Genomic DNA, 26,670 nt, shown 5'->3' on the forward strand with positions numbered 1-26,670 from the left:
TTCCTATAACAGTTCCAAAGGGGTTTTCCTTTATAAATATATCTTCTCTAAAAGAGTAGTTTTAGTTTACTTTTATATTAGAAAAAAGGTTGCAACTCATTTATTATCTTATGTAGTATCTGTGTTCACTTAGCCTAGCATTAATCATTAATTTGGTTAACATGGATGGCAGAAGGACTTAAGCTCGCAAGAGGGACTCATCAGTTGCTTAGATCCACCTTCGTCTTGAGGTGATCCGACAGATCTCTATAGATCAGGGCATCCACGTGGTCTGTTGATGGAAGATAAAAGAGAGGGATAGATGAGCATGAGCAGGACTGAAGACTCCTCGACTGGGCTTTACTCACTGTTGCACTTGTACTGCAGATTGGACCATATAATCATCTCCTGGGAGAAGCAGAACACGCCCAGCCGTCCGCCCTTTAGCGTTGAGTCGTAGACGTTGCCCGAGTCCATGAGCAGACGGTGGCCCTCAAACATTCTGTAAGGAGAAGACGAATATGACATGGATATATCATGAATTCCCGAGAGACTCATCACTACTCACTGCAGGCGGATGAGGCCAATGGCCGGTCGGTGGACCAGGGACCAGCGATAGGAGGTTCGTTCCTTCCAGCCAATGCTCATTGGATCCTTCCACAATAGTTTTGCCTCGCCGGGCGTATCGCCCTCGTGCCAAAGACTGTTCCTCATTCTAGACCCAGGACCTGTCAGGCTGTCTACCAGCTTAATCTGAACGCCGGACTCAGCGGAGGCGTAGAAGGGCTTCGGCTCCCAGTAGGTCTGCGAGCCCTTCTTCCACTGCACCACGTAGAACTTGTGGTTGCTCTGGTAGCTAAACACAAACCCGGCATAGTCGTCGTCCGTGTCGTCGTTCACGTAGAAGGTGCCTTCGAAGTCAACCCCGCCGAAGGAGTCGTTGCCCACGGCCAGGCCCGGATCAGAGTTGAGGGTTTGTACTATCTCGGTGCCGTTGGCGTGGACCACCCAGTTGGGATCCACCTGGGAGTCGCCGTCGGGATCCAGGGGAATCGTCTGGAGGGTGCGAAAGTCCGTGTGGTGGATCATTGAGTTGTTGGGACAATTGTCAAGGATGTTCGGCACTCCATCGTCATCCTCGTCCTCCTCGCAGATGTCGCCCTTGCCGTTGCCATTAAAGTCCAGCTGTTTGGGGTTCCTGGCCAGGGGACAGTTATCCCTATAGTTTGGTATGCCATCGCCATCAATGTCATCGTCACAGGCATCGCCCTTGCCATCCCCGTCCGTATCCAGCTGATCCGAGTTACTGACCATTGGGCAGTTGTCCTCGGAATCCTGAATTCCGTCGTCATCCCCATCTATTCCGCTGTCGCAAGCATCGCCCACCATGTCCATGTCGCGATCCTCCTGCATAGGATTGGGGATCGTGGGGCAATTGTCGCAGACATCTCCAACGCCGTCGTTGTCCACATCCGATTGATTCGGATTGGGCAGGAGCGGACAGTTATCGCCCTCATTAGGTATAGAGTCGTTGTCGCTGTCCTCGTCGCACTCGTTACCCCGTCCATCCCCATCGGCGTCCAGCTGGCGGGGATTATGTCTGTGCACACAGTTATCGCACACATCGCCCACTCCATCGCCGTCCGTGTCCACTTGCTCTGTGTTGTAGGACAACGGGCAGTTGTCCTTGTTGTTCTGCACCAAATCCCCGTCAGCATCTTCGTCACAGCCATCGCCATGGCCATCCAAGTCGGCGTCCTCCTGCCCTGAGTTGGGCAAATCGGGGCAGTTGTCCCGCCTGCAATGCAGCTGCGGACACTCGAGTGACTTATCCGGCCAGCCATCTAGATCCCGATCCCGCCCACAGATCACCCCGTTTCCTGCCCAGCCCACATTACAGCGACACTGGTACCGCAGGTTATCCGCCAGCAGACACACGGCATTCCGGTCGCAGACGTTGCCATCCGGACACACGGCCACCGAGGAGCGGTCCAGGCAGCTGTAGGTGCCATTGGTTACATAGCCCTCGTGGCACTGGCATCGGTAAGAACCCTGCAGAAGTGACATGGTAGTTAGTATACTCCTGAAGAGAGTCGTATCTTCTTCTCTAAAAGTCACTCACAATCTCGTTGATGCATGTGGAATGGTCGGGGCAGCGGAAGAAGCCCGACAGGCACTCATCGATGTCCACGCAGGTCTGCTTGCGATACTCCACCGAAAGAAAGTCCGCATAGTATCCATGGGCGTGGACACCATCGAATCCTGGTGGACAGGGTCCGCACTGAAAGCCTGGATTAAGATTGGTGCAGGTCGTGAGATCGTCGCAGGGCATGTAGAGACGGCACTCGTCCACGTCCCGGCAGCTGGTGCCGTTGACCTCGTGACCCTTCCGGCATGTGATGCACTGGAAGTGAGGCGGAAAGCCTACCTGTAGGCACTGGGCACCTAATGCAATCAAGAGAGGTCAGCGGGAAATGAACACAACGGATATAAGTGATATCCAAATAATGGGTTTAGTTGATGAAATGGGGGATTAGTGGCAGCGGATGATGTGTTTAGTGAAGACAAGTTGGGGAACTTCAACAGGCTTCTGGCCAGAAAAACATAATTGTACTATAAAATATATCCTGTTGGTTTTCATATCAGTTTTTTATCGGAGAAGGAAAATAAGTCCCTATGGTAAATAAAAGTCAAAGAGGTTTTTTTAATTTTTTAAGCGTAATTAGCTAAGTGCTAAGAAAAGAATGTTTTCATTCAAAATATGTATTTATGATTTTATTTATATTGTAATCTAAGATATAATAATTTAAAGTTAATAATAAAATTTAGAGCTTGACTTTATAGAAAAAAAAAAATGGGAAAGAAGCGGTTTTACAAAACTGTTCAATAAGAAAGGACACTGTGCGAATGTCTTCAGAGGTTCTGCTGACTCTGGAGTCAAAGCTTTGCTCTAGATAATACTCTACCAGATAATAAACTCACTTACCCTGACAATTATATCTTCTGAGGCATGACCAGAAAATGATAGTGTATAAACATGATGCGATATACAGACATGTGGGATGTGTGAAAGATGATTTTTGAGAGCCAAAAAATGAAATAGAGCCAATGTTTGAGTTTATTTTTATTAAATAGAAAAAAATTACAGCATACATTTTTTGTTTATTAATATTATTCATATTTTATTACAATAATTGGGAGATTTCGATCGGGGCGGGGAGGGAAACAAATTTCGTTACACGTTTATAGACTCCACTTTCTGGGCATTGAAATGGGACATGTACTCTATATGTACTCTATGCAACGATTTATCAAAAGTATAATTTTATTGTTTCTTCGCTGCTTGCTTGAATATTTCTTTTTTTTGCTGCTTTTGCTGATGGATTGCTAATACTTAAATTCCGCTGTTTGCCAATCGTAGAGCTTACAACTTATGACTAATATTGGTAGTAGTATTCAATATGTGCACTTTCTATGTTTCGGTAGCAAGTAATTTAGGCGTGTGTCAAGCTCTCCCGCTGCGGATTAGTTCGTTACGACCGAGTATTTGCGGGCCGTGTACTGGCTCTGCCTCTGATAGTGTTGCACATTATGCGAGGGCACTAGAATGTTGCCTAGTACAAATGAGAATTGTTTATTAGTAATCAGGTAGTGTAATTGGTGACGTCTCCCCACCGCCATGGCTAATGGATCCCACCTCTACTGAATCCAGCTGCTCTTTGTACTTCTGCCGCAAAGCGATTTGCCAACCTGACTGACTTACTACTGACGGGGGCCCCAACATTCCAGCACGCCCAGGAACCGAGTTGAGAAACTGGGCCCTGATTAGCCTTGTCTTGTTTCACACATTCGCGGGAAGCCAGAAATTACCCCTGGCACCATATAATTTTCGAGGGTTTTTTTATTCAATCAAAGGGTCGGCGAGTCCTCAGAGCCCGAGAGCCGAAATTAGCTGAATTTAACCGAAGTTGGCATTAATAAATCAAATAGTCGTGTGAACCGACGGCTACCCTAAACTCAAAAGGTTGGGGATTATTAGGAGATAAGGTTTCTAGCAAAATATCTGTGGATTGTTAAATTCATGTTAATAAATAGCCAATGATATTATTAAACTCGACATCGAAGGTTAAATAGATATTCTAAAAATATTAATAAATATAAATATTATCAAATAATATCCAAAGCATATTTTTTTTTTACTATACATACATTATTTCTTTAATTAGCTTAAAGCTTCTGAAACTACTGGTTTTTAATAATTAAAACTTTTCGTTGATCCCCTTTATTCCAATCAATTAAAATGTTTCCAAACCATTTCCTTCTTCTAATTCTTCCTTAAATTTTGTCCTATGATCCCATGTTTACCCATCAACCAGCTCGATGCTGAGCTAATGGCACAACAAACCCAAATTAGCCATAAAACCAACAAATTCCCCAAAAGACAAAACTCCACTTGAGGGGAGGGAACAGATAGCGGGCCCAAAGCAAATCCAATAGAGGCCCGACTCTGTTTCGACTTACCTGAGGGGCACGGTGTGTCCAGGCAAGGATTACGTAGCGAACATGTGCGTCCATCACCTTCGTAGCCGGCCGGACAGGAGTCACACTGGGCTCCATTCACGCTATCGTGACACTGGACGCCTCTGCAAAAGGGAGACACAGATTGTTTTGTTAATGCGATCGAGCAGGGATCCGAATGGGAATGGGTATGGGAGTGGGAGAGTGTGTGCTATGTGTTCTGGGGCATATTGTTTATTTTTATTAATACCGACAGGCAGGAACAAACAGCCACAAAAGACTGTTAATGTTGCACACACACACAGTCCGAGGCGCACAAAGGCATATTTATTAATGATGGCTAGTGGAAATGGTTACACAAAGGCCACTGAGCTGTGAGCTGGGAGTTGGAAAGGAGAAAAGGTTACCCGCGGAGGGGACAGCGCTCGAGAGAGGATGAGAGGGCGAGGGTCACAAAAGCACCGACAAAGCGGGGTTCGACAAGCGACGAGACATGTGCCTGCTGCCTCCTGCAGGAGGGCAGCGGCGGATCCCGAAAAGAAAACAAATTACAATTACAAGAAAATCTTATTAAAAGCCAGCGAGGCCCAAATAAATAAGCCCAGAGCCAACATCATGTGTTGTGTAGGCTGTGACGCGGATGGCCCATGGCCAAAACACAACATATCCGAATGCACTGCATGCATGTAAATTTCCCTGACCGTTCCTTATTTATGCTCCGGAGTGTGGGATTGCTTGTGGCTCTGCAAAATATTTACATATCATGACATGGTCATTAGTTGCTTCGGTTCGGGGTTACAGTTACACGCGGCCCCATCTTCATCTGCAGCTGGGCCTCTGCCATCATCTCCATCTCTATTGCCATGTGCAGCTCGGTTTGTGTTTCGCTTTTGCATCCCACTTTGTCAGGACATAACTCATGGCAGTCCAATTTCCTAGGAAAATCACCCATCAGCAAGAACTACCGTGCCCAACTGACCCAGAAGCCATAGTTTCCAATATTTTATGACTAAGCACATGCAGTGCAGTGCGTTTTCGCCTGCCGGAAGACACAGAGTCAGAGTTAATTGTAGTCTTGGACCCTGCGACTCGGACTTGGCCCTAGCTTCCCAGCTTGCTATGGCCCGAGAAGCTAACAATAATGACGAAACAAGATTTGAGGATTTCTAAAGCTGACAGCGCTTTTATACTCTGTAAAAAGGAGGCTAATTACTTGTAGCAAACATAATATTTATGTATATTATTGGTATTATTCAAGGTGTCAAGCTGCATTCTGTAAAGTCTAAACTATTAAGACTAAATAGGAAAATAATTCCAACTTGCTTTTCAAATCAAGGTTAACATTTTCATTATCAACCCTTATAGTAAATTCAATATTCTCATTTTAAAAAGGGTATTAAAACAACATTTGGCTAGCTAGAAAAAACAGGCCGAGTCGCAAAAAAATGATTTTTGTGTTATTTTTTAGTGCTGTCAGATGATGAGACCCATCAGCTTCAGGGTTTGGCATTTCCATGGTGGGCCGCAACACACTTGTCCAATCCCGAGTGTGTGCGTCAATATTGTCTTCTGCCGTGGAACATTTCGGGTATGGCCTCCAACTGGCAACTGCCAACTGGCACCGCGCAATTAGCAAAAAGTGTTAAGTACTTAAGTGGCAAGCGGTCTAAGTCAAGGCGCTGTCCGGGTACCCTCGGCCAGGCTGTATTGGGATTTGGGTGCTGCGTGGGGGTTTTCGCTTTCCGGCTACGTTCCCAGAGACGCACGCCTCCTTCTGGTTCCCTTTCGGCCAGCACTTTGCGCTTTTCTGCTTTGTTTCGGCTCATCCGACCATGTTGTCTGGGTCCGCCGCTCGGTGCGGCTTCGTTTGAGTGCTGGGAAAATATCCAGTCAAGCGCAGCGAGGAACGCATTAGCATTTCGGCCGCTAACCCCGCCCTCCAGCCGCCTCCACTGCATCCAGTGGAAGCTGAATGCTGGATGCTGGATGGTTAGCATGACGGACCCACTTGCCCTGTCTCGACTGCCGTTCTTGCTGGACGTTCTTTTTATTAACCACGCATTCATAATTCATAATTCCAATTTGCTGGCGAGGTCCCCGCGATCTTCCTCGAGTCCAAACACTGACCAAAAGAGCCATAGAAGCAACCGGGGAGGAGGAGGGCTGGTCCCGTGAAGGAGCAGGGCCTGAGTAATGTGTGAACATGGATTCGAAGCATGCAAAGGCTTTTAGCCACACTCCCTTGGCCATCTCGTGGCAATGGGACGTCGCCGTTCACTGGTCGGGATAATACTGTATTCCATATATTATTATATTTAAGTCCTCTTAAGGGGCACCAATCCCACATTTTGGATAACCCTTTAGCCCGTTTGATGGTCTATTTGCCAGTCAGCTCGGTCGTAGCCCCTATTCTTACGGACTCCCCACATTTCGCTCCCCTGCCATTAACCTCCTCCAAATGGCTTCTAATGGTAGCGCATGCCATGCAAATGCAAACCACTCCAGAGCAGCTACGAAGCCACCAAGCACTTGGCTGCCACTCGAAGGAGCTCCCTTTCCAGGGGGAGAAGTGCCACCACCATCCAATCCTCAATCGCCTGTGTGCTCCCTTACCCCGATCCTCGAATGTGGCGCACGCTCTGGACAAACTGCAGCTAACTGCCATAAAGCGGCGTTTATTTTGCCACAGGCCACTTATCTGCGAGGCTGACTGCGGCTCTGACTCCGGCTCCAGCTTCAGCTCCAACTCTGGCTGTGGCTGTGGCTGTGGCTCTGGCTCTTGCCTGATCTCGACTCGGCTTGGTCGGGGCTTGTTTTTGTTTTCATTGCTGCGCCTGCGCACGGTCCCGACAACCGGCATCGTAAATGTTTATGCGGCGATACGATATGTCAAACTTAATAAAGGGTACAACTATGGGATTATTAAATAAGAAGCTAGCTGGACATATTTTAAAAAGTTCTGTATGAAATACTTCTTAGAAATCATCAAAAATTCTTATAGAAATATGTAGTCTATTTGCATTAAGAGGTGAACAATCATTTTTAAAACAATAAAATAACGAATTAATTAATTAAAGACAAGATCATTGATCCTAATATCGTTCACTGAAGTAATTCACAAACTCCCCTCAGGTATAAACGAGGCCAGAGCCACCTATTAATTTGAATTCAAGCAGTCAAATGCTGCCACAGCCGCAGAGTCAACAGCCAGGGCAGCACCAGAGCGGCACCAGAGCAGCAGCGAGAGGAGGAACAACAAAAACGAATCCAACGACGACGACAACAACGACTTGGAATCAATGGATCCACTTTTTTCCAATGCGTAGGCGAACTTGATTCACACTGAGATATGCGTTCCACCGAACTTTGATGTTTCGAGCCGTGAACCAGCTCGCTGCCGCTTCCACTCTTGGCTTTTCCCGCTCTTGCCTTTGAGACGTAAACGTTTTGTTTGGCTCTTTCGGAGGGGTGGAGTGGTGGAAATTGGGGGGCAGGAGGGAAATGGAGATTCTGTGGGAAAGTTGCCACAATCAAATGGAATTGTGTCGCGGGAAAACTGTCCAACATGCCCGAACACATGTTGCAGCTGCCATCGGTCCAGGAATCACACTCCCAGCCGCTATCGCCCCATCTACAGATGGTAATATTATCTGCCTTGGTTCGGGGACTGCAGCTTGATTGCATCGCTGATTATTTCATCAAATGCATAATTTAAATTGAACAAAAGTGTGCGGCGCAGTGAAATCTTTCTAGGTGCCTGGCGTCCGACTGTCATCGGCCTGGGGCTAAGTTATGATTGGCTTTTCAGGTGGTCAACACAGCACACCTGTGCCGGGGCCCTTGGAAATGGAAAGTGCTGGGAGAATACGAAATGCAAATAAAAGTGGAGATTCAACTTCAGGAAGATGGCTGGTATCCTTTTTTTATCTTTTGCACTTTCCTTTTAATGGTAATGTGTCCTTATAAATCTCAAGTGTCTAATTTAAGAATTGCAAAAGAAATGTTACTATGACTTTCAAATAGCCCGATATTAGTTTACTTACTATAAATTATATTTATGACCTTTATGCTCATTTTAGTAAATTCCAAGAATACAAAAGAATGTAGGGAATCAATGTAGAGTTCAGCCGAGGCACTAAGAATGAAACCTCGGCCCATTATCTCAACGGACACAAAAGAGATCACTCCACAGGGACAGGGACCTATTGGGACCTATTCTAAATTCAATACCCCCATAAAACACACACGATAACTGCCACAACAAAGGATCAACAGGTGTGCATGTCATTAGCGCAAGTTTTACGGCCTTTTAATAGAATCGATCGTCTTTCCAAGTCTCCTAAAGAATGGGAGCCGGAATCAAACTAAAGGCAAGCTAAGCGCTGATCATGTTTAGCCATGACGCCGCATTTGATTCAGGTGACATTTGGTGGGTTCTAAATTAAAATAATTGGAATTGGGACTGGGACTAGAAATGAGGAGGGGAAAACAGAGTATCGTTTGCGGCCTACCACACACATCGGCCACATTTCATCGATAATGAAAGATGACAGTAACGAGACGATCGACGTCGTGACAACATTTAAAACAATTTTATGCAAATTGAAATACGGTCAAGCGGGGAGAGGACGCACCCATCCAAAGAAATACAAACAAATACGAAACAAGCCCAAGCGATCCCTAGACACCTACACCACACATCGGTTCTTGGCCGGCATTCGGGCTCTTCTCAATAATTTACACAAATTTATGGCCCGGAGGAGGGCTTCCTATGCCGAACAGGCGCTCGCCTCTCGCGTTTCCCTGGTTTCTCCTAGTCCAAAATCACTTTGGACCTTCTGACACAATGAAGTCAGTCAGAAGTTGGGCTTCTTGGGAGCCCGGGAGTTGGGAGTTCTGTCGAACCCGAGCTCTAAACTGGGTGTGCGGGTTCTCTATTCCAGCTCACATTTAACTAATTTATGCGGCTGTTTCAAGTGCCATTTGTGGTCCAGGCCGCACAGCTTAACGTTCCGTATTGCCAAAGGTTTTGTTGCATTTTGTCGGACAATGCCTTCAGTGTATTCTACCCAACTCCAGCTCCGTTACATCGCATAACTTGTTATAGTTTTGTTTAACATATTTATGACATGCGCCTGTGCCCGAAATAATGTTTTTATTAGAGTCCCCAGCAGTGCTGTGGGTCTTTTGCATAATTAGTTGGATTCGACACAAATTTGGCAGCGGCGCGATACCGGAGATCGGGGCCAGAACAATCCTCACTGGGTTCTTTATTGATTTCCGACTGTGTTCATGAGCTCTTCCGGCTGGCCATCGGGGCTGTGGGTGGTTCCTGATGTCTTTTTGGAGAAAGACTTTCCTTGTGAGAGCCGCAGATATGATGGTTATATTATGTCGGCAGGTGACTGGATTATGAATCCCAATACTTCAGATCAAAGAGATCGTTTGGCAGATAAAGCCCCCTCTTATGGATCATTTGAATATTTATCTTTCGACTTCAACGGCCTAAACTATCTTAGCCCGACTTGGCGATGCGGCTTAGATAAGGCATAAACGTAAAAAATGGAAAACTTTCGGTGTGACAAGGGATTAGGAAGACTTCGCATTCAAATTGACATATCTGCGATCGATGGAGCTTATCGGATGGGCTGAGGTGAGAGAACCGGTCCTAGAATCACTCACATGACTCGCAGCCATTAAGCCCAATCCACTTACGCGGTTCTGTGTAACCAGCTTAAGTCCACGGTCTCTCCCTGCTCCCATTTATTCGTAGAATTCATCCAGCAAATAAAGGCCTAAATGTGTCTTCTCAATGGCCATCACGTGCTTATCAATCACAGAGATATATAGACAGGAACAGAGACACACAGATGAGGATAGCGACACTGCTGGACTGTCAAGGAGTTGCCTGTTTGCCTAGATCATCAAACCATAAACAACATCAAATTGCCATTAAGGCCAAACGCAAGTCGCAAAATGCAAAATGCAAATAATTGCACAGTCAGAGGCGTTCGGATGCCGGCGCTTTTCAAGCCCTCGGAGTCGCAGCATGACAAATACAATTAACATGGATGCGGTGGCCACGCCCTTGACGCCATTAAAGTCCCCATGAGCCGCGCTAATTCCGCACACACACGCTCACGGACAACACATAAGGATGAACATAAGGATGGACTTACGGATAGCACACGAGGTGGGCGCAGGTGACGCCCGGCTTGCAGGTCTTGCCATCGCCAATAAAGCCAAGAGGACAATGGCCACATCTGGGTCCAGATGCCGAGTCCAGGCACTCCACTCCTGCAAGAAAATATTAGGTTATATGTAGGAATTGTTTTATTTTAAAGCCCTAACTATAATTTATAATTGCATTTTATTATCACCTGCAAAATATTATATGTTCTAAAGGATCTTAATCATATCTTATAATTTTTGGGCTTAGACTAATAAGAATAAGTCTTTGTAGTATTTGGTTAAATTACATAAAAAATATTATATTTAGAGTCTTCTTTAAGATAGTTTCTAAAAATAAGGGCCCATCTTTGTACTAGAGAAAAGCTTTTAATGTTTTTTTAAGCCACTAAAATGAAAAGTTTACATTTTGCGTAAACGCACTACTCACCTGGATAACAGGGATTTGCCGAACGGCAGTCGGGCTCGAGGCGCAATTGGTTGTCTCCGCTGAGGGGATTCTTGCAGCCGGCACAGTTCTCCAAGAGCATCCGCAGGTAGGCAATCTCCTGGCGCTGGTGGGCGACGTCTTCGCGGAGCAGCTTCACCAGAGCCAGTAAATCGCTCAGCGAGCGTGCGAGGGCGTCTGTTTGGAACAATGAGCGGGTTGGAACAGAGATCAGGGTAAAGTAACAGTTGAGTTGGGGACTTAAATAAAGCAACGATAATTCAGGAACACCCTCCCTCAAAAGGTGTGTGTATGTGTGTGGGAAGCGTTCAGCGTCTGACAAGATTAAGGTCTAACCGATGCAAAATCGCACTCGCACTCGCAGATCCCAGCCGGAGTGTGGACCAGAAGGTCTCTGATTGCAGCCTAATCCGCTTTGTCGCTCCAGCGAACTCCTTCCTTCCGTCGGGACTTTGAACAGCTGCTAATGCGATCGGGGCTTTAGTGCAGCTTAATGCAATGGGACAACAAAGCGGAGCACCAAATCCTGGTCTCCCTCTAGAGATGAGTCAGTGTGCTGATTAATTGGTGAAACTTGAATAATCCAGGCCCTAAGTTGTGCACGTTGTGTGTGGGTATCTTTCGGATTGGTAAGTGGATTGAATCACACTTGCATTAATTTATGCCATAAGCCAGGAAACTCTACTGATGAGATATCCAAGTGACTAACCTCGTCAAGACTTTGACACAGGAACTATCGGAAATTATCGTGATATGTGTGGGAAGTACCCCTTGATAAACTCATAACTGATTTCTTTCTAAATCTATATAATCTACAAACGGAAAATAATATTGTTTCTAATTAAAATATATTTTTTTAATTTATTTTAAGACTATAAAGTCTTTACCATAACCAGAACTGTAAACAGGTATCCCAAAGAGACTGCTTCTGGGCAAAATTAAAGCCAACTCAATTTGTAATGCGGGGAATCCTAGAAAAGTCCACAAATTGCAATATATCGCTTATGGATCTGTCATCTCTAGGCCGCTTAAGTTGTATGACATCGTGTAAGACACATGGCAACAACTAAACTAGTTCAACGGAGTGGTCCGCTCCATCCATATGCACATCTGTACGACTCTGTCGGTTTACCTGGCTGACTGCCTGAGTGAGTTTTGTCAACACTGAAACGCCGCCGCCTTAACGCCCAAACGCATCCGTTCCGAGTCCGACCGAGCCCCACCACATCCTAACCCCGCCCCGCCAGTGATCTCGATCTCGTTTTGGTTTGGCCACATTCGGCAACCTTCGCTTCTATCTGGTTCGTCGGCGGCCTGGCCACGTAATTCATTCATTACGATTGCCGTTGTCGTTGCCTTTGCCTTTGCGATTTATACATGCCGGTCTGTACTCAAGTCAAGTACACTGGGAATAACTATAGTTATACTTCATGAGAATTTGAAATTTTTTTTTTAAAAATAACTTTACTAAAAAAGAAAGATGATATACTTGTAAACAATAAGATATAAGATAGGACATGGAAAATTAAATACGTGGAAGTTACGCATCTTATTGTAATATTGTCATTGATTGATCATTTAGAGCAACTAACTATCTTTGTTAAAAAAAATTTATAACTCAAAGCTTGATAATTTCTTTAAATTTCCTTTATTTCTCAAAAGAAACTTGTGCCATTTTCGTGGTGTAGCCTAGAGTCTTTATGCCCGCTGAGTAGATTGTGTGGGTACAGATCAGAGCGGGCTACGGCTACCAATTTGGTGTCTTTGCTCTGAGCCAGATAAATAATAATTATGCCGACTCGACTCCAGGTGCCAATGTACGAGTCTGTTTGTAGTTTAAAGCGAGTGCACAACCTATGCACGGGGCTTTGTCATATCTCGGCGTTCATTAGTGTTGTCGCTCTCTGTGGGCGCCTCTCCCCCTACCGATCACTTAGCGGCGACTTATTGGCCAAGATGGTGACTTCGATGAGGGTACTTATGGCTATATCACACAGCAGCGGATGTGCGTTTGCCTCATTAATAATCGCTTGCCAGATTTATAAGGTATTAGCGGGTTAAGTGAAGATAGTTTACAGCTTTGGCAACCGGATCAAGTTCAGGGCAATAGGATTACAAGGTTATTAACCTGGTTGATTATTCTTATGCAGAGTTCTTAAACCATTTCAGAACCATTAGGTACTTCTACACCATTTGATCCATAAGTTAGTTGCCTTTTAAGTCTAGAAACCCACATAAATCAGTTGACTTATAAATGGCACTCGTAAGTTATCAATCAACGTCAACAATTGTGTCATTTTGGGCCGTATATTTTTAGCCAAGTCAAAACAATTCATTCTGTTGGGGATTGGTTTAAATTCCTACGAATTATTATTGTTTATGTAATGAATTACCTATATTTTACGCTTTAAACATTCACAATTTTCTGGCTGCACTTTCCGAATGCCTTCTCTCGTTTTCAAGGCCTCGTTCATTCACTTGCACATGCCATTGAAATTTTCAAGCCCCCACTCGATGCAGCAATCCCCCGAATCAGTTCCCCTGCCCACGCTTCTACACCGACTTGGGCTGTTCTACCACATTTGCCTAATTGAATCACCTATGCTCCTCCGTTGACATAAACGCCAACTGACAAAAGCCAAATAATTTCATCAGAGCGAACATCTAATCCCAGAGCCGTAGGAAGGGGCCACGCCTTTGGGCCGAGATTCCTTGACTGCCTTCAGACTACCGTGGGGAGTTGATCCACCACTGGGCGTGATGGGTGGATGAAATGAATGTTGGGCAACCTACCTTCGCAGTCGCCATGCAGCACGGGGATATCGCCACGCTCTACGTTCGTGGGCACCTCCTGGTTTCTGTGGTCGACGACTCCTTCCCGGGCAATGGTCGGTTCATACCAGCCGCGGACATCGCGCTTCTTGTTCTTCTCTAAAATAGTTGAAAAGAGAGAGAAATTTTATTTTAAAATATATCCCTAAATTATAAGAAATTGGCTGAAGAGATTTCTTTAAGAAATTGGAAATGAAGTTCTTAAAAGTCTTGCATAACTTACCTCGTTCTGTGATCTTGTTGCGCAGCATGCGGCGATTGCCACGTCTATGATAGCCCTTCTGGCAGTTGGCTCGCTGCAGGGAGTGCTCCATGTCGCCATCGAAGTGCAACGGATATTTGCGCTCCCGAAACTGCCAAGGAAATAGAAAACTTTTTATCCCCCAGTGGGACAGTAGGGATCTCTGTCACTCACCAGCTTGATCACCGGATCATCCATCTGAGTATACAGCTTGGCCAGGTTCATGTCGATGTCGTGATGCGTGCTCGGCTTACAGTCCACGTGGAGTGTTATCCTGTTCTTGGAGAACTGCAGGGCCAGGGAGCGAATGGTGCTCGTCTCGTTAATGTTGGGTATCTCAAAGTTCCTCGACTCGGTGGCCCCATTAGCACTAATGTCCAGCGTGACCCGCTGCTGTTTGCGGTCCAGGAAGAAGGACATCTTGTGCTTCAGCATAGGGAAGTCGATCATAAAGAGGGCCTCAATGGATATGTGCAGCTTGCGGCGAGGTCTATGTGGTGGCAAGAATGTTATTAAGAAGCTCCCTATGGTTCTTAAAGTCTGCTTACCTTATGTGACGGGTGGATATGACCACATCCCCCTTTCGTATAAACTGTTCCAGTTCCGCAGAGGCAACTAAAATTTATGAATTATAAATGATAAAGTAAAGGAATTTAATCTGCATTTACTTAATCGTTTTATTAGAATCAACCTGCTATTAAAGTTATATTCTTTTTTACTCCTATCATTATTTAAAGGAAAGAGGGAAATCTCAGTTCCGTGCCTTATCTCGTTATGTTTTTGAAGATCAGTTACGAAACCCTCAAGAAGAACTTCCGTTCTGCGATATCCAAACATATTGATTACCAAATCAACAAACAACTAAATACAAACAAAGATAAAGCACTGAGGTGGCCAAACCACATGTTTGTTAATCTCTCTTTCTCCGTCTCAGCCACTTGCTCTATTTATCCACAAACATTGGCAATCGGTTTTGCGCCTGCCAGAGATTACAGCACTTCGGGCGCGGAACATGGAACTGTTTATTTTGGTCACCGCGAGACTTTGCCTCTAATATAGCGGATCGTGTTAACCCAAAATAAATGCTTGAGACGCAATCGTATTTGCCCAGACCAAGGAATCCGTCAAGACGACGACTCCATATAGAATTTCACGCATTTGCGCGGTTATTTGTCATGCTGCGACCAACTTCTGACAGGCTCAAGCCCCGATGACCTTCACGACATGGACATGGACATGGAATCCCAAGCCTTGTGCTCGTGATCGCGCTGCAGTAACGCCATCTACGGAGTGGGAGGTCAGCAACTCAGCAGAAAACGAGCCCAACTGTCAGGCGGCGACGTTTGCATTGGGATTCAGTTCGAAATTTACATAAAACGGCGCTAGTTGGTGACCAAAAGTTTGCCATTTGGGCGTTTATCGGCAAACATTGACGTTGCAGACATTCGCATGTTGAGCCATAAAAAAATGTGAAAATATTGGTATTGATTTACACTGCAAAAATATTTTAATAGATTAAGTTTAATATATTTATTCTCTCTAATAATAAAATGTTTAAAAATGATCTTAATTTAAGCATAGTCTTTGCAAATTACAATCGATTTTATAAAGCAGAAATGATCTTCTTATTAAGTCAAAACCCCCACTGGATTCTCCTAAACCAAAATTTACTATTTCCCAGTGCATCTGCACTGCACCTACCTGGATCGAGTGAGAGTGATGCAACCTCCACGAATGTCAGCGCCAAGGCGGTCAGCCCCACGAGCAGCACGCGCGTCCAAATCATCGTGGTCGTCGTGGCCGCCGTCTTCCGAGTGTGTCTCCTCCGTCCAACTGCAATATAAATAACAGAAAACAGAGACGATAAAGCGGGAAAATCAGAGCTAGCTCCTCAGCCGGTGGTTGTTTATTTATGTTTAAAAATAAAACGCACGGTTAAATGCGTTGCGTGGCGGGGCATAAAATAAAATCGCATAAAACAATAAATAAAATTCAAATTAAATTTTGTGTAGCGAGAAAAGAATTAAAAGAGATTGATAAATATTTTGCATTTTTTAAATTTCTAACAAGCGTTGCCGTTCTCCTGGCCGGAAGTATTTGGTCGGGTATCACCTAGATGTATCTATATAAAAATATTTGTCTGCATCCCGATCCCCCCATTCTTTGTCTTTCATCTCGTTGGCCCATCTGTGGGCGTCATCACAATAAAGCATTTCGGAGCTTAAGTTTTATATTTCTTCTTGTAATTTTTTTGGGGGCCCATTGTGGAGATTTATGTCGGATTTTTGCAATCATTCTTTCCTGCCAGCCTCTTTTTCTAAAACTTAAATAAATGTTTATTTAATGTGCGTGTGTTCAGCTTTGTTTTTGACTAGGTGTATTTTCAGGTGCTGCCCCCAGAGGAAGTTCCGCGGAAAGGTTGATGGGAGCACGGCGCTAGATGATGAACTAAGGGACTGCATATTTTCTCAAACAGTTTCCTGGAATATCTAGGCGAGATTAGGAAAAATATGAACAACCAGAAACGAGTTGGTCTAATTAAATTACTAGAGTGATTTTAACTTATGCAATGTCTTAACAACTCCACTGCTCTGCCTTTTTTGGCCATCTGCTTTTCCTACAAAGCATCATCAGTCGTCTTACACCAAACTTTTGATCTAACTTACATAAATCTCGGAAGCGAAGGGAGAAGAACTTCCACTGCAGTGGAGTGATCATAAATTACCTTAGACGCAACTTTAACGATCAATGAAATAAAATAAAATGTAGAAAGATCTAGCTTGTAATAAGTACCTACTGATTGGCATTAAGCGAGTGGGAGTCATAAAACAAAGTGGAGATCCCTTTCCGCCTCACAAAAATATACCCAGTTGCAATTAGGCATTTGGCTCATCACTTGAGAGCCACAAAAACGCCAACAAGTGTTGTAAACTGCATAACAAACAAATCAAATGGGTAGAGCCACCTTCCTCCAGACCTTGTTCGATCCCATCTCCCGGCCATTACACAACTTTCGTGCTTAAATAAACACAAGAAATGTGGCCGAGATGCTCTGCTCGGCTCAGCTCTGGCTTAAAGGTGTCCCAGGAATGTGGTAACGGTGGCTCCGATGCCGAGACTCCGAGAGGTTCAGAGTCAGAGCCAAAAGCAAATGTCGTTATGGCCATACTATACACGACGACAACTCCTCTCCTTCTCCGATACTGGTCCAAAATGTTGACTGACAGTTATGGATTTATAGTGGCAGTTGTCATTGGCGTTGCTGGCTTCTCGTTCTCTTGGCTACAATGTCACTGAGTCACTGAGTGGATGGACGGGGCCGTAGGATCTGTTCCATTTATGGGCGCAATCGCAATTACCGGAGCTCGAGCAGCCCAGTTTCTAGTGGGTCTCCTCCTCTGAAAAGTTAAACTAGCAGGCACTTGCGAGCTAAGAGCATTTGAGAATATTTTAGGGGTTTTATTTGCCCAGTCTATGGGAGGGATCAAGGCCATTGAGAACTTTACTACCTGGAAGGTAGCTGTATTGACTTTAAGGAATATTAGTGACAATATATCCAAGAGAGTTCCAAGTAAATCCCTCACTTAATCACGTTATAAGAAATAAAATCAACAATTTTTCAATTGAAAAATACTGCATATACTTTTCAATTTACATCTCCTGTTCCCATAAGACTATAGCTTATATGAAAGCAATCCCATCTAGGCCCGATCATTACCTATAAGTTTCCAAGGCTTAAGGTCTTCCGAGCTATTCAATCGTTTCAAATTCCGTGAAAGGTTACCAAGAACTTAACCCAAGCATAATGCCTGAGATCTGTGCCAAGTGTTCATTGAAACGTTTATTAATAGCCAGTTAAGATGGCTCCGCGGCTACCAGAACTTTTCCCACAAAATGTCAACCAGGTAATCCGCCCCAGAACATAAAAAACAGAGACGAAACCAGAAGTGGAAACACCTTCCAAATGTACACATAATCCTCGGTCCCCCGAAATTTATTAAATACTTTTTAATGCCATCGGTTCGGTATAGATCATGCATAGGCCGGGCATATATCTCTGCCAGCGCCCACGCAACCGACTAACCGAGGCCTCTGGCAGAGAATCTCGTCATGGAGACGCCAGAGTGACAACCACAAAAAACAACGGCAGCAGCCGGCAGCTTCATGAAGACGACGCCACATCTACTTAATAAAGCGGACAAATCAGACACAAAGTCCGTCTCCATAAAGCGATGAGTACATTGATTGACATTTAATTAAGCAAAAGCAAAAGCACACGGAAGCCGCAGCATCATAGTCACCGCAACTGCGAAGGGATGCTATCGGGTATCCCCTTCCAGATGAGATCTTCACCCACTAGCCGGGTTTTAGACCCCTGCCGGGTTAGACTCAAGCCGATCGAACGGGTTTAGCGTGACGACTGTCACGGCGGTGACAAAGGCGTTGCTGGACTATCATCAAAGGAAATTTGATGCTTATCGGAAAAGTCATTTTCATCAGATTGAATGGCTAGCCCGAGGACAGTGGAAGGGAAACGAGAACCCTGGCTGGCGAGGGCTGTTCTGGGGATATGAAAGCTTTGGACTGAGGTGGGATTTGAATAAAAATTTGAATAATTTTCAGTGCTAATGAAGTAAAACAAAAAAGCTTGAATAGAAATGTACGAATACGAGAATAATTGTTCAAAAAACACTCACGATTTGTTTTTGCAATCTTGAAAGAGCGATATCGAACCATTTCTACCGACTCTTTAACATCAAGTTTCACTGGTAATGTTTTTGTAAAACTTTTGGACAAAATGTCTTCCAAAATCAAATAAAAGGCTTATCGAAGATAAAAGGTAAATCGAATTTAATTAAAAAAAGAATCCAGAACCACAGGACAAACTCTATTAAATGAACAACTCATGTGGTTTATCTAATCAAAGACAACAAGGTGAGCAACTCAATTAGCTTTGAGTATCCTCTCCTTAATAACGATGATTCACTGATACACTCTTGTATCGGCCCTCGGATGGCATTAGAAATTCAAATATTTTGATTTTTTTTGCCGGTCGGAGCCAGCATGCAACCACATCCACATCCACAGCCTTGTCCCCTCGGGCGTTTAAAGCGGCGCAAAAATTAAAACGAAAAGAAAACGCCCGGCCAGCTTCTGCGCATGCGCGACTGTTCACACTGCTCACACCGCTAAAGCTGACTTCGCAGTCGCAGTCGCAGTCGCAGTCACAGTCGCCGTCTTGGTCTCAGTTGGAGTGAAGTCGCGTGTGGGCAGGACAAGTTTCGCGTCCATCGTCGCCGCAAGCGTCGTGTCACTGAAATCAAATCAGCCGCGCTTAAATGCTCAGCCGAAAACTTCGGTTCGGCTTCAGTTCGAGCCGTAGAGCTCGGGGAATCGCTGGAAAACCTGCTGTCAGTTGCTGGTTTGACATGGAAAAAATCTATGACGGCGCCTACGCATCACGAGCGGCAAGAAAGGGGGAGCAGAGGGGCAGCGGGGCCCCGGCTAAGCCACTTAGGGAAATTCTTCTGCGGATTTTCATTTGCAGCTGACTTTCTTCTGGCTTTGTTTAACTATATATCCAGGCACATTATAATTGGACTGAGCTCCGAACTGCATTGATTCGGTGCAGCCTGATAAATTGGTTTCTTCATAATAGACTTTGTATGACTTCCGGCGAGGCCTGGCCGAACGGTGCGTGAAAGTGTCAAGATTAAGATTGGACTCCAAACCGAGTTCAATAGTCTCGAGCGGCACTTGACGTCCTCATTTTATTGATTTCTGTATTTAAATATCGGCTTTGGCTCAATCTTTTTATCTTGCTGTTTTCTCAATACGTTTTTCACTACTTATTTCCCACCGAAACAAGGCAGCAGTGGACAGTTTGAAATGTTGACCATTCAGTGGCTGTACATGGTCCTATTTCCAAATACTGAAAGCTCTGTCAATTATATATTATTCGGGAAAAGGAGATTTTGGATATGGTAATTGCCACCTGCCAAGTTACTCAATCAGAGTTGATAAGATGATGGAAATTGTGGCCTTAAATGTAGGAATTTGAAAACGTAATAGTTGAGTAAGCGAAGAAATCGTGTATCCAAACATTAAATACATATTTGAGACATTTTTACACACTTTAAAAACGTATTTGATTAAGTATTTTCTTAGCTAATCATACATCATGAATAAATTACACAGCCACAAATAGCCAGCAGCTAGAATCTGTCCGAAATCATATTATAATGCCATAAACTTCAATAAACAACATGCTGCTGCGTATATAGCCGCCATATAATTATATAAAATAGCATCAGGTGTTTGCGGGACCACACCAAGTGGTCTTTGCGTTGACTTACAGAATTTGCATATCAGTGCTGAATATCTAATTATAAAGAAACCAATGGCGAGGATCTTCTTCTCTTCTTCTCCAGATGGATCTAATCAACAGGTTATAAATGATATTTTTGTGACTGGCCAGTGGATGGATTTTTGGCTCAGCTTTATTATTTTGATGTTGGCGATCTTGTCAAAACGTTTGAGAATGTGTTTAATCTATCATTAGGCCAAAACCGAAAACCCATTAACTTATGTTGATTAACCATTAAACCGAAGTCGCCGTCTTCAATCGCGGACTGAATCAGTTTTGACACCGCAAGTCCAAACAGCGAACAAAGGCCTCTGCTGCTGCCTTTATTGTGACGATCAATTTGAATTGCAAATTTAAGACGAGTCAATACAAAGCATTAAAAATTTGTTAGCCCGATTTCCCGCATAAGGTCGGATATATTGGATTTGAATGGCTTTCCACTGACGATGCGCTAATTTGCTGCTGCAACAATTTTCCATTTAATTTGCATTTGTTTATGAACCCATAACTCGCTGCCAAGCGGAAATTCCAATACCAACAATAGAAATATTATTTATGTTTTAATAATGTCAAACGCCAGCTCTATATATGGTGAGCGCGCTGAGAAAGATATTGCCAAGTGTGAGGAGTCACTTGTGTAGGCAAGGGGTAAAAATAAATGGCCGAGCAGTGACAAAGGAAACGAAAACCTTAGTAATAAATATATCATATAACTAAAACACAAATCAATACGGAAATTTGATGAAAAGAATATTTATACAAATAATTTATTAAAAAAACTCTAAACAACTTTGTTTTAAATCTCACATTACCTGACTATGAAAACCAATTAAAGCCCTGTTTATAACGCATTAAATTTAAAGGCCCAAAGGAAATTAAGGCCACGATTTAGACCAATACCCCTTTAAGCCAAGACGCCACTGCCGCTGAGTAATATATTCAAATAATAAAATAACCGCAAGTCTGTGAGACATCTTAGAAAGGCAGTTATAAATTGTTATGGAGATCGCTGCTGTGGGCGTCTTTTAATTGAATCGCTTGGCATAGAGTAGCAGTGGAGCCCAGTAGAAACTGGCCAAGTGATGGGGGAATCAAGCCAAATAAACTCAAATATGTTATCCCAAAATGTATTTAACAATCCCTTTGGAATCTAAAGCTGTCTCCATCCAAATTTGGTCAACGGTGTTCACAAACTGTGGCTGCCGTTCAGCTTTGCAGAGCAAACAATTCTGTATATGCTGACCTTATAGGATCACATAATTATAGTTCTCTCAGAAACATAAACCGCAATCGGACAATCTTCTTAAATATGTGTGGAAAGTCCGGTAATTAATAAATTATGACTCGGCTTTGGTATTTACGGCGCCAAAGCAGATAAACCCAAAGATCTTCAATAGATTAATGTCGGTGGTCGCTCGGTCGGCCTCTGTGGATGCCACAGGCCGCTTTGACAGCGATATTGCGGTTGTCTTGCTGGGTGTGGCTAATTAATATGTATCGATAGTATTTGAATTACAACAACAATTAGCATGATTTATCATCAGATATAAAATGGCGGTGATATAAATTGTTATCTCAGGAGACGCATATAAAAACCATTTATACATTTATTGGCCTATCAACAAGGCTGGCGATTAGCGGAGCATAAAATAGAGTTTAAAATTAAAAATTTTTAGTTAAACTGAATTAGGGGTATACTGTTTAATATCATAGAGTTTATGTGTTGTGGTTATTTCCTTGATTTTATATTCAATTTTAAACAGCGCAATTCCTGCGGAAATTGAACTTAAACTTCCTTAAAATTGTAAAATATGCAAATAAAAATGTCTTAAAACGACCCGCTTCCTTAAGTACAGGACAGGAACCTCACGAACCAACCGTGACTACACTTTACACTTATTTTAGTAGACTCTAGGTTACCCCAGATTTTGGCCACACACAGAGGCTTACGTACTATATTCACAGCGCCTCCGCCTGGAGGTCTGGGGCTAACCTTCACACTCACCTCTTAGTCAAGGACGTTGCACGTACCACTCGCTCCTCAAGAGGTGCGCCGGCTGCTGCACCGATTTAAGTGAATTATTCTGGGGGAGAGACTGACGTACGGCTCCTTAGGCTGTTTGCGCCACTTGCGGCTGTCAACGCGCAAATTAGAATGGAAACGACCTGAGTTATTTTTACGAGTAGTTCCACACTTTCCGCCGCTTCCTGAACGCACACACACACAGACACTTTTATTATATGTGCTGACCGAAAGATCAAACAAATCGCAGGCTCTTCACACTAAAAGAATCGATAACGAAACGGATGCATTAGATAATTTAAACCCTTTTCAAAATCTCCAAGCGACAAGCATAAACCACAATTGGAAGCGAGGGGGGGAAATGGAGAAGTCGAAGGTGGGTTGGGTTCGGGATTGGGATACGGATGCGGATTGGGATTGAGTGGAAAGGGGACACACGCGAAGATCTTGGGGAGCTGATTTTATGGGATCGAGGAGGCGAACACGCGACGACGCCTGATCCGATCCTCCGGCGACGGCAACTGCTCCACAACAACTGACTCTCGCCGTTCGTGCCAATAAAAATTAAAACACTTTTATGCTATTAACGACCAGAACGCAAACGCGACGCGATCGCGGACACCTTGGCAGTGGATGGTGGATGCTGCACTGAATGCTGCCCGAGATAGGCATGGCATGAATGGGTGCTGTCAGAAATCTTGTCACCGGTTCCGAATGATTTGAGAAACACACTTAAAAGCGGCCATAGATCACGGCCAACTAACTGCAGCGCGCATTTCCCCCCATTCAGCGTTCCGTATCCGTGAGATATCCGTGATTTATCTGCCACCTGACTACTGATCCCACTGATCACTGATTCGATCCGATCGCCGACTGATCCGATCCACGTACCGTCTTGTTCAACGTGCCAACTGAAACTGAAAATGCGAAGGGAGCGATTGGCTCGAAGCGGCTGAGCGGCTGGCGTCGCAGTCGGCCAAAGCAGCGGCGAACTATGGGGTCTCTTGAGGAGTAGACTTTGGAAAATTACAAAATATCATGATTGCGAGCAATGTTTTCAAATCACATATAGGAAATTGTTTAAATAATATAAATACAAAGTTTTAGTAAACTGAGATTTTCAAAAAACACGCAAACACGCCATATTTCAGGTCAAATCAAATAAAAGTCGATCATGAATCCTCTTTATTTGTTTGTTTTAATTAATTTAAAAATTTCTATTATTAATATATAATAAAAATTTGACAGTTTGCTTTTTAGGAAATTAATTTTCATCGGTCTAAGCTAGAATAATAAATTAATAAACATTATATTAAATACAATAACGGATTATTTTTAATAAACTTTGTTTAAACTAAGATTAATAAAAAACAAGAAAGAAAACTAACTTTGACCAGTCAAAGTTTGTATACCCTTGCAGGTAACAATTAAAATATATCAGAACTAAGCCAAAAATGCATTCATTTCGATTCGGAAAGTAGTTTTGTGTTAGTTTTTATTAATTTAAAAAAACTGCATACCAAATTTAAAATTTTAAGAAATCAAAATTTTTGGCCATTTTTGCTAATTTTAATGATGTAACCCCTTAACCCCTCAAATTTCACAAAAATGGCCAAAAAATCGATTTCTTCCGAACATGTCTAGAAAAATTCGCATGTTAATGCTGATCAAGAATATTTTTTATATTAAAAAACTTCTTGATTTTTTCTTAAATTAAAAATATCATAACTCTGCCAAAAGAGCATTAATTTTAAATCTGAAAACTGTTCTGTGCAAGATTTTCTACAGTGAATAAATCTGCATACTTCATTTAAAAAATTTGAAAATTCAATTTTTTATGAAAATCAAAAATTTTAATGATGTAACCCCTTATAAAATTTTGCAAAAATGGCCAAAAAATCTATTTCTTCCTGACATGTCTAGAAAGATTCCCCTGTTGATGCTGATCAAGAATATATATACTTTATATGGTCGGAAACGTCTCCTTCACTGCGTTGCAAACTTCTGACTGAAATTATAATACCCTGCAAGGGTATAAAAAACCTTTATGTACTATTGTACATTTTTAAAAGCTAAAACATATTTTGTATATTTTATTTATATTATATATTTATATTTGTATCTCCAAAACTATTTTTTAATTATCTATATCTCAGTTAAATTTCTCTGTTAACTTTCTTCGTTCACAAGTTATAAATTTTACAACGAGAAACCCCCAAATATCCCCACTGTGCGACGGAGGCAGCAACAACTTGTTGTTGCCTTGATTGCAGTTTGTTTTGTTCTCAGCTGTTGACTGGTTGCCCGTTGTTGTTGTTACCTGGAGAAAAGCAACGCCGCAGCAGCAGAGCGCGTTTTGTCTTCGTTTGTGTTTCTTTTGACGCGTGAGTAAGCCGAGACGCCCACGTGCAAAATTTGCGTAAACAGCGCCGATAGAGTGGCCAGATCGATGGCGGAAAGCTTTGGTAATTCCGGAAATTAAACGAGGAAGTGGGACTTGTAGAATACAAACTGTAAAAAGCAACTGAATATCCCGAACAATGCGATGTTCAATTAGTTTCCTACATCATTGACCCGCAAGAGGACACTGCCTTAAAGTAGGCAATGATTTGATGACCCGCTTTTCTATGGTCTGCAAAAAAAGCCCTTTTGAGTCAAGCAATCTGTTTTTATAAGACGAAATTTGGCTTGATACCATTCAAGGATGAACATTATAATGAATTTCCAGGCTTCGAACATTTTTTTTTGTTACGGATATAGAGTATTTTTAATATGGTTATAACATAATATTATATTACTTCCTTCACCCCTGCGTTCATTCACGGATAATTTGCTTCTTAAAGATCATGGGAGCGAGTGGCCCTATATCCACTTTGTTTTGAGCCATTATGCGGAAATTCAATTCCAAAACATTCTTACATTGTAGCCCTCGTTGGGGCCATTAAATCGAATTCATGTGAACCCTTTTTTCGTTAATGCGTCCAGCCTTGTTTCCAGACCTCCTCCACAGCATCCCCGTCATCATCGTGATCCTAAAATCGGTCCGGACTCCGGAGACGGGGCCGGCAGACAATCTTTTGAAATGAGAGGATCGTAAATAAACGGCACGCTCTGCAGGCATTTAAAACAACCGAACGACTCGTAAAAACTAGACCCCAAAATGATATGCATATGGCACCTATTAATGGCTACTTATGCAGTACAAGTGTCCCCTATTTCGGTGGCCTCCTTCCCTTTTGGCTGACACGGGACTGATGCGTAACACGACAATATCTAGTGTTTTTGGGGAGGAGTTGGAGTTGGAGGATTGGAGTGGAGTGCGACACTGCCGCGACCTGTTCGTCATTATGTCGCCGGCATGTCAGCGGACAGTTTCGCTCCAGCAGCATTATGCAGATGTGCATATATCACCGGGGCTCGGACACACCCGAGATGCTATCCCACATCAGCGCTGCATATTTTGCCGCTTTTCGGACAGCGGCGACCACTTGCTGAAATTTCATTATGTGCGTGATTTATAAATAAGCTCCCCAGCCTCCTCCGCTCCCCCATCATCCGAAGCATCGCAGCAGCATCCTCCACAGCATTCGCTGCTGTTCCCGGCATCTTCAGTGGATGCGAGGTAAAAACGGCCCACGCACTTTTCGATGGCGCTGCAACAGCAAAGGCACAACACAACAGCAACATCATCTCCTCTGTCCAATCCCATCGCATCCCTACCTTTCCCGCGCCGCAGCTCATTTCGTATTAATCATAAAATTGTATTATTAACATGTTTATTTTTCGGTCTTGAAGATTCGATTACACGCATTCTTCCGTCTTTTTATGTCCGCTGCTGAGTGTTTTCCCAGGGAACGTGACTTTGTTGTTCAGTGTAACGAGAGTGAGCCACTTTCTAACACAGTACTCGTCGGATAAGGGGGAAATGGGCATTCAGTTGTGCTAAGAAATATTGTCATTTTATGTCTTAGCCGCTTAATTGGGTTACCTGGCTAATGACAGCGAATAGACCAGATGTCTTCCACCTGGGCTTTGTGCGAGCGTGGGTGGGATATTGGCTAGTTGGCAGTAAT

The 26,670-nt window shown here is 43.6% G+C and overlaps 1 protein-coding gene across 4 annotated transcripts; it reads right to left on the minus strand.

Moving 5' to 3' along the window:
* Positions 1-110: 110 nt before the first annotated feature.
* Positions 111-23,516, minus strand: Tsp (Thrombospondin). 4 transcript variants are annotated; one of them, XM_017168573.3, is made up of 14 exons: positions 23,489-23,516; positions 22,580-22,857; positions 15,909-16,040; positions 14,756-14,822; positions 14,382-14,697; positions 14,190-14,319; positions 13,928-14,065; positions 11,117-11,311; positions 10,677-10,794; positions 4,501-4,622; positions 2,102-2,424; positions 548-2,031; positions 348-481; positions 111-271 (listed from the first exon to the last, which is right to left on the minus strand). In XM_017168573.3, exons 3-14 carry the CDS (start codon positions 15,991-15,993, stop codon positions 201-203), a joined length of 3,183 nt encoding a protein of 1,060 aa, XP_017024062.1. In that variant the 5' UTR covers positions 15,994-16,040; positions 22,580-22,857; positions 23,489-23,516; the 3' UTR covers positions 111-200. The 4 variants fall into 4 exon arrangements, with proteins under 4 accessions (XP_017024062.1, XP_017024061.1, XP_070145219.1 ...); XM_017168572.3 differs by having other exon boundaries at positions 23,427-23,501; XM_070289118.1 differs by lacking the exon at positions 23,489-23,516 and adding an exon at positions 23,220-23,241.
* Positions 23,517-26,670: the final 3,154 nt, after the last annotated feature.

The sequence above is a fragment of the Drosophila kikkawai genome, chromosome 2L (assembly GCF_030179895.1).
Source record: "Drosophila kikkawai strain 14028-0561.14 chromosome 2L, DkikHiC1v2, whole genome shotgun sequence".
Taxonomy (NCBI): domain Eukaryota; kingdom Metazoa; phylum Arthropoda; class Insecta; order Diptera; family Drosophilidae; genus Drosophila; species Drosophila kikkawai.

Bases quoted from the DNA above. Each gene is read 5' to 3' on its own strand.
- Tsp (XM_017168573.3), bottom strand. From the start codon at position 15,993: ATGATTTGGACGCGCGTGCTGCTCGTGGGGCTGACCGCCTTGGCGCTG. The intron at 2,032-2,101 runs GTGAGTGACTTT...TCACTTCTGCAG, and splicing joins CCACATGCATCAACGAGATT to GGTTCTTACCGATGCCAGTG. The intron at 272-347 runs GTGAGTAAAGCC...TTCCATCAACAG, and splicing joins TCTGCAGTACAAGTGCAACA to ACCACGTGGATGCCCTGATC.